The sequence below is a fragment of the Gossypium hirsutum genome, chromosome D13 (assembly GCF_007990345.1).
Source record: "Gossypium hirsutum isolate 1008001.06 chromosome D13, Gossypium_hirsutum_v2.1, whole genome shotgun sequence".
Taxonomy (NCBI): domain Eukaryota; kingdom Viridiplantae; phylum Streptophyta; class Magnoliopsida; order Malvales; family Malvaceae; genus Gossypium; species Gossypium hirsutum.
Window position 1 is genome coordinate 2,634,917 of NC_053449.1, and position 15,369 is coordinate 2,650,285.

General features: G+C 31.9%; 2 protein-coding genes across 3 annotated transcripts; one reads left to right on the forward strand and one right to left on the reverse strand.

The window, feature by feature from the left end:
- Window positions 1-1,461: 1,461 nt before the first annotated feature.
- On the forward strand, window positions 1,462-7,729 carry LOC107920197 (RNA-dependent RNA polymerase 1). Of its 2 annotated transcripts, none has more exons than XM_016849764.2 (5): window positions 1,462-1,916; window positions 2,614-3,177; window positions 3,768-5,599; window positions 6,026-6,176; window positions 6,722-7,729. In XM_016849764.2, the coding sequence occupies exons 2-5, from the start codon at window positions 2,665-2,667 to the stop codon at window positions 7,556-7,558; spliced, it is 3,333 nt and encodes a 1,110-aa protein (XP_016705253.2). In that variant the 5' UTR covers window positions 1,462-1,916; window positions 2,614-2,664; the 3' UTR covers window positions 7,559-7,729. The 2 variants fall into 2 exon arrangements, with proteins under 2 accessions (XP_016705253.2, XP_040965877.1); XM_041109943.1 differs by having other exon boundaries at window positions 1,697-1,916; window positions 3,852-5,599.
- A 1,742-nt stretch (window positions 7,730-9,471) lies between these two features.
- Window positions 9,472-10,776, reverse strand: LOC107919006 (acid phosphatase 1). Its single transcript, XM_016848550.2, has 3 exons — window positions 10,256-10,776; window positions 9,923-10,132; window positions 9,472-9,789 (listed from the first exon to the last, which is right to left on the reverse strand). The coding sequence occupies exons 1-3, from the start codon at window positions 10,645-10,647 to the stop codon at window positions 9,609-9,611; spliced, it is 783 nt and encodes a 260-aa protein (XP_016704039.1). The 5' UTR covers window positions 10,648-10,776; the 3' UTR covers window positions 9,472-9,608.
- Window positions 10,777-15,369: the final 4,593 nt, after the last annotated feature.

A 15,369-nucleotide genomic window follows, 5' to 3' on the forward strand; every position in this document is an offset into this window, starting at 1 on the left:
AATGAATGAATGAAGCTTACTTCATACATTGAACTTCATACATTGAAAAGGGAGTCGTGTCAAATAAACATGTTAGTAATACTGATAAAATACTAAAAATTGATGTATTTTAAAATATTAAAAATTTAATTTTTATTAAAATATTCTTAAAATACAATCAATTTTATGTCAAATATTAATATTTTATGTCAAATATTTTATTAAAATATTCTTAAAATACAATCAATTTTATGTCAAATATTAGCGTATGTATACATTAAGGGGAAAAATACCAAAAAACACGTCCCCTGACATCATGCTGACGTGGACGCGATTTCAGGAAAAAAGACCCATTCCGGTAAATAATAAAATACTGGGCCTATTTCGATAAATTTTAAAAAAAATAGGGCTTTTATGTGTAATTTGCCCCCTTTTTTTGGTATTTTGCCCCTAATAATATATATTAATGTAATATTGAAGAGTTAATTGATTAAAAAAATAAATGCAACAAGTACAAAAAAGATTCAAAATTATTACCAATAAGATTTGAACCAAGGTACTAAAGGAAAAGAGCAAATATCTTAACCAACTAAGCTAAACTAATTAACTGATATATTATAAAAGTACTGTTATTATCTTAATTATATTACTTACGTTATAATAATTTATCGGACCTATTCCATACACGTGTCAAATCAAAAAAAAATAATACAACAATTCTGTAAAAAAAAATCTGGTGTTTACTTCAAATAAATAAGGAAAATAATGATTTGAATGTTTCAAATTTCAATTTTAAACCGAAAAAATCAAAATTTAGAGGCAAAAAAGGATCTTTTTCGACGAAAATTGCGGCAAACCGCCTTCGGCGTTTGTCAGCGCGTAGATCTCGAAAAGTTATTCGAAATAAAAAAATTGTCTCATCGGACAACCGAGCCAAAAGTTATGGCCTTTCAAAGTTTTCCAAGCTAAAAAACATAAACTGTTCATGAATTATTGCTTCAACGTCAGCAAATCGCGCTTACGTGGACGCGATTTGTTGCCATGTAAGTAATCGCGTTGACGTGGACGCGATTTGCTGACACATTCCTTGACATCGCGCTGATGTGGACGCGATTTCGGGAAAAATGACCCATTCCAGTAAATAATAAAATATCGGGCCCATTTCGGTAAATTTTAAAAAATAGGGCTTTTATGTGGAATTTACCCTACATATACAACAAATTTTACTTTTTAAAAAAAATTAATAATTTTATATAATCTTTATAATTTTTTACAACATTTTATCATTTCTAGTAATTTCTATAAATTTCTAATAATTTTTAAAAAATTGCAACATATTTTAATGCTTTCAAAATAATGTATACTTTTTATAAATTTATTTATTTTTTTGTAAATTTGTAAAATTTTCCAATTATCGCATTGTCACTGAGATAAGTGGAAAATGCCGGTGATAAATATTGCTTTTTAAGATTGAGCACAGCGGATAACCCCACTAACTCCTTCGTAAGCAAGTTTCAGACGAAGGCAGGCCGTACGACAGACAAACCCGGCCTTATCGTCCTTTTCCATTGATTTCCATTTTCCACGATACAAAATTCCACGAAAATCTTCACGTAAAAACAAAATCGCTGACGTGGCCAAAAGCCATTCGCTATTAGATATGGAAGCCAATGGAAAATTGGAAAAATATATAATACTTTAATGTTAAACGTGTGACGTGGCCAGCCGAAGCGATTTGCAGAACATCCTGCAATGTGGGGTGCGACGGAGGAAATCACGGCATTTTTCTTCGTCTATTTGAGTAAATTGACTAAAATAGTTGACAATCCAAGATTCTAAGTAAAGTTGGAGTCTTTTATGTTACTCTCACTCTAATATCAATGGAGTTTGGGTTTAGTTATAGTTATGAGTGATCATTCATCTTCTTCTTCTCTTTGGTAAAGCCGCTTTCTTTTCTTTCTTCTCTTAATAATGATTGAAACTAGACGTTCAATTTGAAACTGAGTTACAATTTATTTTTCTTTGATAAATGTTAAAATCTTTCTTCTTCATGGATATTGGGCGCAGCCTTTTTCTCTTATTCTGCTTTTTAAATCTTGATTTCCTTTTCTTTTTTCTGTTTTGAAAGTGTTTGTTTGGGCAGAGGGACTGCAAATCCTCATTCGCATTCATGTAAAATCCACATATGTCTGTGCTATAAAATTTATCTTCTAGTGATTAGCCATTAGTTATGGTACCGTGTTAGATAGGAGTGACTGCCCGGCATGAGTTCTGTTGAAATCCGTTTTAACTATTTGAATGTGATCCTGTAGTTGGTGAAGTTCGCTTTTATATATCTGGAGAATATTCTATATCCATATTTCATTTATTAAGGGGTAGGACTTGTCAAGATCGAACTTAAATATATAGTTCAATCTATATATATATATATATGATATGGATAATTTAGGAAAAATGAAAAAAAAATGGATAACATAGGCCATTACTGGTAAAAAGCGTTGATTGTTTTGTTGCTTCTTTTCCTTGTTCTTTATGAAAGTTTGATTGTTGTTTCTTTGAACAGCAGCTTAACTTGTCTCCCATGTTGGTGCATTTGAAGGTTTTTATTTATATATTGGTCTCTGGTTTTTGCAGTTAATTAATTGTATGCTGTAAGGTGGTAAGAGCGCAGAGTGAATTGAGACAATGGGTAAGACGATTCAGGTTTATGGGTTCCTCTCAAATGTGTCTGCAGGAGAAGTAAAGACATTTTTAGAGGGATATACGGGCAGAGAAACTGTTTATGCCCTGAAGATCAGGCAGCATAAAAAGGGTGGAAGAGCATATGCTATTGTGCAGTTTACCAGAAGCTCTGCTTCAGAGCTAATTATAAGGTTGGCTAATCAAAGGCTATACTATGGGAGATCATATCTTAAGGCTCGAGAAATGGAGACCGACATCGTGCCAAAGCCGAGAGCCTTTTTGCACACAATGGAACGTGTTACGGTGAATTTTGGCTGTCAAGTCTCGGTAGAAAAATTTTATGTTCTCTGGAAAGCAGAAAATGTTACTCTAAATTTTGGGACTGGAATGCGGAAATTGGAATTTCTAGTGTCGTATTGTAGGTCAAAATACAAGCTTGAGCTCTTCTATGAGAACATCTGGCAGATTGAGCTGCGTTGTCCTGACAGTCAAACCTCAAAGCATCTTCTGATTCAGGTTGCTTTGCTAAACTTTCATCATAAATTCATCATTAGTCTCTATTGTATTATCCTTGCTTCCTAGAAATAAGAGTTCAACATAACATCATTGCTTCCAGATAACAGGCGTCCTCAGTCAGTCAGCTGCATATATCATATTTCTTTTGCTGATCATTAGTCTTCTATTAAATCATTGAGATGCCAACTTGGTAATTGGATGACATTATTATGTCCATGTAAATTATATAGAGTTTTTCATTTCTGTTGATCTAGGGCGCTAGATCTTTTTGGCAATTGAAAACTAATAACTGGTGCAAATCAATATATATGTCCTCGAGAAGGGGTACAGATCAGCCCATATTTTACTGTTAAGATTAATAGGCAGTTCAAAATGGTGATTGCTAGATGGATTTAATATTGTCTTATGAAACTTGTCTCATGCAAGGTTGTTGATGGACTATTCAGTAGCCATACCTGAGGAACTAACTTCTTCATTGCAAGAAGTTTCTGCTATTCTTTTGATGCGCAATGCAATTTTTTAAAGTTTTATCTCTTACAAATGATAATTGCTTGTGTTGCTTTGTGGTTTCCTTTTAATTTTTATTTTAGTTATTTGGCGCTCCCCGGATATATGAGAAAGAAGTGCGTGCTTCTGAACTTGTATTTGATGATCCCTTGCTTAACTATTTCAAGGATGTGCCTGATGATCAATGGGTAAGGACAACGGATTTCACTCGTTCTAATTGTATTGGACAATCTTCTGTATTATGCTTGGAGCTTCCTCACAACCTCCGACTTCCAAATTTTCGGGAGAACTTTGCTTATTACAAAGAAAATGAAAGCAGATTGGTTTTGGAAAGTGGTTCTTCTTACTCCTGCAATCTTAGTCTAGTCCCAATTGTATGCCCTTTGCGGGTAATTGACTTGCCATTTGAAATCTTGTTCAAGGTTAATCTGTTGGTGCAAAATGGGTGCATCCCAGGACCAGCACTTGATGATACTTTTTATCGATTGGTTGATCCTTGTAGAATGGACAAAGTCTACATAGACCATGCGCTGGAGAAACTTTATTATCTAAGAGAATGCTGCTATGAACCTTCGAGGTGGCTCTTTGAGGAGTACAAAAATTTCTCAAGATCGAGGAAATATCAAGGTTCACCTGCTATATCCTTAGATGAAGGTTTGGTATATGTAAGAAGGGTTCAGATAACGCCTTCTAGGGTCTACTTTTGTGGTCCTGAGATTAATGTTTCAAACCGTGTGCTACGCCAATTCCATAATGATATTGATAATTTTCTTCGCATCAGTTTTGTTGATGAAGAGTTGGAGAAGATCCATTCAATAAATGTGCAGGCAAGGGGTAGGAGAACTAGTATTTACGAAAGGATTCTTTCTACTCTTAGAAATGGCGTAGTGATTGGGGATAAGAGATTTGAATTTCTTGCCTTTTCATCAAGTCAATTACGGGAGAACTCAGCCTGGATGTTTGCTTCAAGAAAGGGGCTCACTGCAGCAGATATAAGGTCATGGATGGGAAATTTTAGTAAAATAAGAAATGTGGCAAAATATGCTGCTAGACTGGGCCAATCTTTCAGTTCATCAACTGAAACTCTTAGTGTTTCTAAAGATGAAATCAACCTTATTCCAGATATAGAAATTATGAAGGATGGGATTAAATACGTCTTTTCAGATGGAATTGGAAAAATATCAGCTAAATTTGCTAAGAAGGTGGCAGCTAAATGTCGGTTGAAGGGTTGCACTCCATCTGCCTTTCAGATTCGGATTGGTGGATTCAAGGGTGTTGTGGCTATTGACCCGACCTCATCTTGGAAATTATCCCTCAGAAAGAGTATGGAAAAGTATGAATCAGAGAACACTAAACTGGATGTTTTGGCTTGGAGTAAGTATCAGCCATGTTTTCTGAACCGCCAGTTGATTACCCTATTATCTACTCTTGGAGTTCCAGACCGTGCTTTTGAGAAAAAACAAAGAGAAGTAATTGATCAACTCAATGCTCTCCTGACGGATCCTTTAGAGGCTCAGGAGGCTCTGGAGTTAATGTCTCCAGGAGAAAATACTAACATTCTGAAGGAAATGCTCTTGTGTGGTTATAAGCCTGATGCTGAACCATTCCTTTCAATGATGTTGGAAACTTTTCGAGCTTCGAAGTTGCTGGAGTTGCGGACTAAAGCCAGGATTTTTGTTCAAAAAGGAAGGTCTATGATGGGATGTCTGGATGAAACTAGAACCTTGAATTATGGCCAAGTTTTTGTGCAGTTTTCTGGCTCTAGATCTGAGCAACGTTGTATTGTTCAGGGTAAGGTAATTGTTGCCAAAAACCCCTGCTTGCACCCAGGCGATGTGCGTGTATTAAGGGCTGTCAATGTGCCTGATTTGCACCATATGGTCGATTGTGTTGTTTTTCCACAGAAAGGAACCAGGTACGTAAAGGGCATACTCTACCTTTTCTTGCTACTCTGAGAAAGTGTTTGTTCTTCATTATACTTTGCAAAAGCTGCCTTTTATTTTGTTTCTATCGTTTTAGTGTATGATTCTAGCTTCTTCTTTTTTGTCCCTTATTGGTGGAGTTATCATTGATTGTTATGCAGTAGTAAAATGCATGTTTCTTTTCTTCTTGGTGGAACTTGTTGAGCATTTCCTTTACAAGCGGATTATTACTGAATTGCAGATTTGCTATACCTGTATTCTTTTGCATATTTGTGTTAAATCCTGCCCAATTTATGGAAGCTATCTGGTGCTTTTCAGTGTCTTTACACATAATAACAAGATGGTAGGCTTGATTGTATTCTGTAATATTTCACACTGCATGGTGATTTGCTGACACTAAAATGGAATCAAATTTTTAGACCTCATCCCAATGAATGCTCTGGAAGTGATCTGGATGGTGATATTTACTTTGTCTGTTGGGACCCTGAATTGATTCCATATAAGCAAATGGATCCTATGGATTATTCACCCGCTCTAACAACCATATTGGATCATGAAGTTACCATTGAGGTAATAGTTTTTTTAGGTATTGAAGTATTCAGTTATATACCACTTGAATTTATCTAATAGTTATTGACTTTTGATTATCTTGTTCTCTTGTTATAGTTTCTTGATGCTGAAATGCATGATTCTTGCTCTCTCCCCCCCTCCAACATTTTTTTCGGTTCCAGGATGTCATTGGTTTAACATTCTTCCAGATTCTTACAAGTTCATTCTGTCAATTGGATCTAGTATAATAGTTATAATGACTTGAACTGTGTGTTATTTTGAGAGTTGTTTTCAACATTATTTTTGGTTGGGTATTTTGTATAAATCCGCTTGGAATATGTGCAGAAAAGTTTCTTGATACTTAAGTTCACATTACGAAGGCTCTAAACTAGTGAAATTTTTACCAAGGCTCAAGTTTATTATTTGTATTTGTATTATGTTGTAATCCATTCTTTGTGCTTGCGTCCTTTTTTGAACTGATATCTATTGGGTTTGCTTTACTGTATTTTGTTGGGTTGTGTGGATATAATTATGAGATTTTTGATAATTGCTACATGCTGGTGCAGGAAATTGAAGAATACTTCACAAACTACATAGTCAATGACAGTTTGGGAATAATTTCAAATGCTCATACTGCTTTTGCTGATAGAGAACCTGGCAAAGCAATGAGCCGCCCGTGCCTGGAGCTTGCAAAGCTGTTTTCAATTGCAGTTGACTTTCCGAAAACGGGTGTACCAGCTGAAATACCACAAGAATTGAGGGTCAAAGAATATCCGGATTTCATGGAGAAACCAGACAAGCCAAGTTATCAATCACACAATGTTATTGGAAAGCTTTTCCGAGAGGTGAAGAACCTTGCACCTAATGAATGCTCGATTAAGTTCTTAACTCGGGAAAAGATGCAGAGGTTTTATGATCCCGACATGGAAGTTGAAGGCTTTGAGGATTATATCGACGATGCTTTCTTCCACAAAAGTAAATACGATTACAAATTGGGGAATTTGATGGACTATTACGGGGTCAAAACGGAGGCTGAAATACTCGGTGGGGGTATCATGAAAATGTCAAGATCTTTTACAAAGAAAAGAGATGCAGAAGCGATCAGTATGGCAGTGAGATCATTGAGAAAGGAAGCTAGGTCATGGTTCAATGAAAAAGGAAGTGAGTTGGATGAAGAAATAGATGATGCATATGCAAAAGCCTCAGCTTGGTACTATGTCACATATCATCCAAGTTATTGGGGTCAGTATAATGAGGGAATGAATAGGGATCATTTCCTGAGCTTTCCTTGGTGTGTTTATGACAAGCTGATCCAGATCAAGAAAGAAAAAGCAGCTGTTCGGGAAGCTTTGGATTTGTCGTCTCTGGAACATCGCTTTCAACGTGGATTGCATTTGCATTGAGGTGTTCTGGCTTATGTTTCCTGTTTACTGTAGTAGGTAAACGTGGGTAGCTCATGTTTCCTAACGAGATTGAATGTTATATATATAATGTATAAATATATCCAGTTTAGTTTGGATTGTGCATGTTTTGGACCTGTTGTAAAAATAAGAGATCGGATTAGTTTAGTTGAATCGAAAACGTGTGATCTGCATATTCAGTGTATCATTTAAAATCCTTTGAACAGATGAAAAATAGGAAAAATTGGACATAATATTTCACTAAGTTTATTAGGACACTTTACAAGTATAACACTTGTTCATCTAACGCATACATATAAACATATCATACGAGGGTACTTTAAGTTCCTTCACATATTCATGATCAATTCCATATCAATATTAGACCTTATATGCGTACCTATTTCACATAATAGTTCCTAATAGTGGAAAGTCATAATTTCAATTGCTATTTATCCTTTACATAATAATTCAATTAAAATCATGAATTAACCAATAAATCTCATTCATGATAATTACTCACTTTAACAATATAATTCCTACGTATCAAAACATTCTTATTAACATTTCCATCACAATTAATATCTCTATATCACATATTTGGTTAACTTAGCATTTCATGTCTAACAATTTTACTATAACTCATTATTAACTAGACCTGATCATGGGTCAGGCCATCCGCCTAGGCTCAAAGGCCTATCCAAAAGATGGGAGGGTTTGGGCAAATATATAGATCTAAAAAATGGGATTGGACAAAAAATAAGGCCCGTTTTTTAAACAGGCCAGATCTCAGATAAGATTTTTCGGCCTCGGCGTGACTCAAATTTGCCTAAAATTTTTTTCTAGCTATTTTGTTGTTGTTTGCTGCAATTTTGTTATCATATTACTACTATTTTGTTATTATCATTTGGATATTGTATAAATCTTATTTTGTTACTAATTTTCCTACTATTTTAGAGGCATTTGTTTACTAAGTTGTAACTATGTTAGTGTCATCTAAGTATAAAAACTTTTTTAAATGTATTTTTAATTAGTTGAGAAATATTTATTTAGATGTTTTTAATATATTTAATGTATTATATTTTTAAAATTTTTATTTATCAAATATATCGGGTAAATAATATTTTTATCTCTTAATCCTTGAGAAATGATCAAATTACCTTTTTAGGGTAAATTTACCTTGCTTGACAAATTGAAGGACGAAGAATGAATTCTCACGACTTATTGAAGAAAATCAAGAAGAAAAATGACTTTTAAAAATTATAAGAAAACAATCTTGCACTAAAGAAATTAACTCTAAGAGTTAAAATTTGATTAATGAATGAATCAATAGTTTTAATGAATAATGGAGAGACCTATAGGCTAGTTAATTACATTCAAACAAAACTCTAAAATATAATGAAACTCTAATTAATCTAAACAAGAAATAGTTTTAATAGAACTAAACTTTCTTGTTTACTACGAAACATAAAACTGTTAAACAACTTTAAATACTTAAAAATATCCTAAAATTCAGAATAAATAAATAATAAAATAATAAAACCTAATAGATACAATATTGGGTTCATATATAATCAAAATTAGGCTTTAAACTCGAATTAAAGCCCGAAACTTGTAATTTTCAATAATAATTCCATCCAAAAATTTTGCTTGCACAGTCTTAAGTAAAATGGTCATAACTTGAGCTCCCGAATTCGAAATCAAGTAATTCGAGTTCCCAAACTCAAAATCGAGTGATTCAAAGTGCATTTCGAAGCTAAGAGATAAAGTGCATTTCGAAGCTAAGAGATAACTCTTCAAATGCTATGCAGACATCTCAGCCCAGAAATGTCTGGATCTCATCCAAAAATTTGTCGCAAATCAACTTATTTTCCGAACTTGAAAATTAATAGCTTGGTTGAATTATAAAATTCCAATAACAATATAAACTTTTACTAATTTTATTATAAATAAGTCTTAATTTTTTTTATTGCAAATTTTCATACACATAATAAATAAGTGGTACATAAATCAATGGCCACTCTCCTCCAGCTGGCAAGATGGTGATATATCTTCAGCTAATGTAATACATTGGATCCGGCAATTTGAACGTCCGGTTACCGGTATTGGTCCCCAAGAGATCACTCCATTGATCACCCATATTTCCAATGATTCTGTACCCTTTCTTCTCCAGCATTTCCCTCTCCTTTGACTTGTAAAATACTGCTGTTTTCCCTGAATATTTTGATGGTTCTCTACACTCAAAGTGAAGCAAAAAGAAATGTCTTTAAGGTATAAAAAAAGTGAACAAATATGGTAAGAAATTAGTAAGGGTGTTAATGGTTAGTTAGCATTTGAAGGTAGGGTGAATGCAGGAGTATAACTTACTTGAGTATAAGCTTGTTCCAAGCGTGGTATCCGACATTCTTAAGATTTGAAGCAGTTGTGTTTCTTTGAGATTCATGTCTTCCTGTTAAGAAAACAACCTTAATCCCTAAACTCAATAACTTGTTGTAAAGCCAAAGACTCTCTGGTAATGCTGGAGCAGCCCCTTCCATTACCCACTTATCGAACAATGTGGCATTGTATGGCTCCGCTCTGAAAATTTCATAAAATAGTGAGCCTACAATATTAGAGATGTGTCGGAGCAGATCTATGGATAATATTGAAGGACTTTTTTTTTTTTTTACTTTGCATTGGTTTATTAGATTAGATAGATACCCGAATCCATGCTGGGCATAATAAGGGGTATTGGAGAGGGTAGTCTCGTCAATATCAAAGATCCAAATATCCTTGCCGTCGCCGGCCAGCTTGAGGCTTTGGGCGTATAGAAAAGCCTCCTTAGCCACCGCTCTCGAGTCTTTCCGATACTGCTTCCCTAACATGTAGTGACCTACGTATTCTTCACACTCTTCTGGAACAGTTTTCCACCCAATGATGTTGTTGGTCTCGACGGTGAGTCGCCAACTCAGGCACGATAACCCCGGTATGGAGTTTCCTCCGGCACCAGATCTTGGTCGGAGCAGATGAATCTGTTTTACGATACCCGGTTCGCATGTTCCCTCTGAAATTGTTAAAATGTTGGCTAGGAACAAGAGCAATAGCAGTGCCATGGCAACGCTGCTGTGTTTTGCTTTGCTTGAGAGCCTGCTTGCTCTTGCAATTCGCTTCTCTTTAAATAGACCACCTTTGTGATTTCAGGTCATTATTATTCTTTTCCGATAAATAAGATTTTTTTCCTTATTTTTAATATTTTTAATTGGATTTAAGTATTGTGAAGAAAAAAAAAATCTAATTTGTCATTCTCCGATTAGGAAAAGATAAATATGACGTTAAATTACAGTTTCATATTATCCTTTTTCTATTGTATTATTTATAAATCTACTTCTTATTCTATAAATTTTAAATAAATGTCGAGAAATTCATGTCAAATTCTGGTTTTACTCCTCCTATTTTAATAATTTTAGAATTTAATCTCTATACTTTAATTTACCATATTTTATTTTATTTTACTTGTATAATGTTTTTAATTAGTTTAAATAGTTAACACAAGTGACTATTCTCGTTAAAATATTAAAATGTTTTTGTGTGCTTTAAAATAACACCCTTCCAATTCATCAATTGATAATGATTTTGGCAACAATTCCTGATGTGGCACTACTGTTAACGACCACGTCAATAATGTAATAGTTAAAGATAATAAAAAAAACGGCCAAAGGATTTAATTTACGCAATTTGAGAGTTTGAGAACTTAATTGAGTGTATTTTCTATAGAAAGGTTTAATTGAACTTTTTGCCAAAGTTCAAGGACTTTTTTACCCTCTAACAGAAAAATTTGTTAATAAATGAAGAACTAATTTAAGATATTCCACAACATTAGCCTAAAATTGTTAATAAAAGTTGTTCAATTTCTTAACCTTAATTATGCAATAATAATTAATAAAAGATGAGACCCAACAGTAGAGGTGTTCATGGGCCGGATGACCCAGCGTTCGGGTAAAAATATAAGTTCAAAATATGAGTTTGGGCAAAAAACGAGGCCCGTTTAGAAAACGGGTTGGGCCTCGGGTATCACTTTTTTGGCCCGGGCTCATCCTAGCCCGGTTCGAATATAATAAATATATATTTTTTAATTTTTAATTTTAAAATACTTTTTTTAATTTTTTTATTTTTAAAATAAATTTTTTGTGTTTATTAAAAAAAGGGACCGGATCGAGCCGGGCTCGGGCTTAAGAATTTTTTCTTGGGCCGGGCTTGGACAAAATTTTAGGCCCGTATTTCGGGCCATATCGGGCCCGGGCCTAGGATGTGGGCCAATGTTTATGGGCCCGACCCGAACCTGACTCGGCCCGGCCCATGAACACCTCTACCCAAAAGATTGAAACCCAAATTACAAACTGGGAAAGGAAAAGTCATTGACTGCTGACTTAAAAAAAAGTTCAATACCCTCGAAGAAATTTTTTTGCATAATGACATTTTTGTCCTCCAATTTTACAAAAAAAATTATTTTAACCCTTTTATTTTTATTGGTTTCTTTTAACCCTTAAATTTATTTATTTTGGTCAAATTACTCTAAAATGGATAAAAAATTAACATTTATTAACTTTGCTGACATGTCATACATTTCTTAAATTTTAAAAATAATTTTTATATTTTTATATTTTTTAAAATTTTTAAAATTTAAAAATTTAAAACAAAGTTAAAGAAAAACATTAACATTTTTATTTATTTTGAGATGGTTTGACAAAAAATACAAGTTTGAAGCTATAAAAAAAATAGAGAACTAAAATGAATTTTTTTAAAACTGGAGGGAAAAAATCATTATATATTATTTTTACAAATAACCCCAAAAGTCATAATTTCCATCTTATGAAAGTATTTTTTTTCTTAATGCTACCTACCAAGAATTTTCAAGAGGTCTTTAAAATGTTGGAAATTTATTTCATTGGGTGTAGTTGTGTGTGACTAGGAAATAGGCACACCCTTTTATTTTGTTATTTTATCTTTTTTAATTGTTGAAATAAATGAAAATTTTAAGAACATGATATACATGTGGATTATTATATGGACAAAAATTTAAGAACATGACATACATGTGGATTATTATATGGACCACATGTTAGTCTTTAATTTATTTTTAAATTTAAAAATATTTTTATATAATTTTTATACTTTTCTTAATAATTAGAATGCTTTTTTAATTTTTGAAAATACTTTTTATAATTTTTAATATTTTAAAAAATTAATTAATTTATATGATAATTCACGTATACATCACATCAATAAAATTTTTTATTTTGTGATGATTTGAAAAAATATATAAATTAAAAATAAAAAAGGCAAAAAAATTAATTTTCTTTTTAAATTTGGACGTGGCAATTCAAATAATATAATGATTAGTGGAGCAGAGAAAGGGCACACGGCAAACGACAATATTTTGTTTGGAGATTGCATTTTTTTAATATATATTTTTATAATTTATTAGTAAGCCGACCTGGAATTTCTGTTAAAATCTTTAAACCCAAAATTTTCTACATCATTTAAAATATGGTGTTATAATTTTTTTTTCTTGGCCAGCACGAAATTCCTTTTAATTATATTTAAAAGTTGCATGTATCTCTAAATTTACAAATACTTTTTTATTTGCCTAAAAATATTTTAAAAAAAGTATATTTCATGTATAATTATATTTCAATATTATGAAAATTAATTTAGTTTTTAAGTGACAATATCATTTCTAAAATGGACAAATTAACTTTCAACGGTAACTTTTGACACCAATACCAAACATTTTAAATGAACAGATTACACTTTTTCAAAACACTTTCCAAAAACACGTTTTCCAAATTAAACTTTTTAAAAACTCTTCTAAATTGCAATAGCAATGTCAAACTATCTCAAAGTAGATGTCAGCTAATGATTAGCGAAGTAGTAAAAGATTTGCTTATAACATTATGGGTAAAATACAAAAATAGCCACTTTTGTTTGACTCATATTATATTTTAGTCACTTACGTTATCGTTTTGTTATGAAGTGGTCACTCTACCGTTAAGCTCCGTTACCTTACTAATAGTGGTCCTACGTGGCAGTCTAAATGGGTTTTAAATGCCAATTTGGATGTCCTACGTGGCAGTGCAAATTAACTTTGTTTAATTAAGAATCTATTGAGATGTCAAGTGTCTAAAATGTAATTTGAGTCAAATAAAAGTGACTACTTTTATAGTTTACCCTAACATTATTGAGGTGTCAAGTTGTGTTCTATGAAGACCTATTATAATTATTAAAAACTCTATCATACGCGTATACATATAAGAATCATATATTTAAAACATAAATTTATATTTTTAAGAAATTCAATACCATATATCGAAAATTGGTAACCATGAGAATCTCCATGCAATTATAGAGGCACATACAATTATAAATATAATTGAGGATCCTCTAAGGTAATAGTACAAGGTAGTTAAAAAGTCAAAAAGCTCTTTTCTTTTTATTTTGTCGGCTTACAATTAGAATCCACAAGAGATCCTTGGCTGCCGAAATTTATGGAATTGGTCCCTCTTTCATACGGCCCGCATCTGATCCATGCGATGCAGTTCTTGGCAAGTTTAGCGATGCTTATTACAAAAAAATATTTTTAAGAAATACTTTTAAAAAGTATAGTTTACGTTTTGACTGTTTAATATTATTGTCAAAAAGTATTTTTAAGAAGTAAAATATTCATTTTAGACATGTTATTATCAAGTAATAAATATATGTTTAAATAATGTTCAAATTAGTTAATATTATTCTATTTTAATAAGAATATAAAAAAATTTATAACTTGTTAATATTTTAATATATGAAATATAAATTTTAAATATTTATAAAATTTAATTAGAACATATAAACTATATTTCAAATATTTAAATATAACCATTAAATATTTATAATTAGATATTAAGTTGTATTATTTTAAAAAATATTTTTTATTTTAATTAATAATTTTAACATATTTGTAATTAAGCACCAATAAAAACATAAAGGAATTTATTATATTATTAGAGGGGTGAAAAAGTAATTAAGCATCAAAAATACTTTTGGGAGAAGAAAAATTAAAAATTTTAACTTTTACTTTCTAGAAGTGCGTTTCAAAAGTGCTTGTAAAAGCCAAAGCCTCATTTGTTATTTATATATGTAATAAAATTTGGACCCAAGTCTTCATAGTTTTCAATATTTTTTATTTCACCATTCAACCAAAGCCTCATTTGTTATTTATATAATTTCTACAAATGTATTTGTCACGTAATTCTATTTTCACCCACATTGAGTGTATCGTAATCTAGTGTATAGAATATATGTAGTTTTCAATCTATAAGATAGGGTTAGGGTTAATTATTTTTTCGTTTCAGATTATAGAGTAATAAATTGAAGGTTAAAATATACTCTAAGTTCTTGTAAAATTTAGTTAAAATACTTTTACTTTTAGTAATTTAGTCTCTATACTTTTCAAATTTAAGAATTCAAGTCCAAGTATTACACCGTTAAAGTTTTTCCATTAAATTCATTTGCGTGACTTTTGAAATTAAAAAAAAAAACCCCACTTGATAGCCATGTAATAAAAAAGATTACATTATAATGAACTTGAATTTAACGAAAATTTTTAACGATATTAACAATTCTTAAACAATCACGTAAATATTTTAATCAAAATAAATATGCTTATACTTTTCGAATTTTATTATTTCAGTCCTGAAACAAATGGTAGAAGTTAAATACGTTTGGTTAAATTTTGCTATTAGTCATGTACTATACGTATAGTTGTAGATTTAATCCATATTTTATAATTTGAGCAT

What these genes read in the sequence shown, in the direction of transcription:
- LOC107920197 (XM_016849764.2), top strand. Translation starts at nt 2,665, where the DNA reads ATGGGTAAGACGATTCAGGTTTATGGGTTCCTCTCAAATGTGTCTGCA. An exon ending in CAAAGCATCTTCTGATTCAG is followed by an intron (nt 3,178 to 3,767) that starts GTTGCTTTGCTA and finishes TTTTTATTTTAG; the next exon opens with TTATTTGGCGCTCCCCGGAT. An exon ending in TTTCCACAGAAAGGAACCAG is followed by an intron (nt 5,600 to 6,025) that starts GTACGTAAAGGG and finishes TCAAATTTTTAG; the next exon opens with ACCTCATCCCAATGAATGCT.
- LOC107919006 (XM_016848550.2), bottom strand. Translation starts at nt 10,647, where the DNA reads ATGGCACTGCTATTGCTCTTGTTCCTAGCCAACATTTTAACAATTTCA. An exon ending in TATGCCCAGCATGGATTCGG is followed by an intron (nt 10,133 to 10,255) that starts GTATCTATCTAA and finishes TGAAATTTTCAG; the next exon opens with AGCGGAGCCATACAATGCCA. An exon ending in TGGAACAAGCTTATACTCAA is followed by an intron (nt 9,790 to 9,922) that starts GTAAGTTATACT and finishes CTTTGAGTGTAG; the next exon opens with AGAACCATCAAAATATTCAG.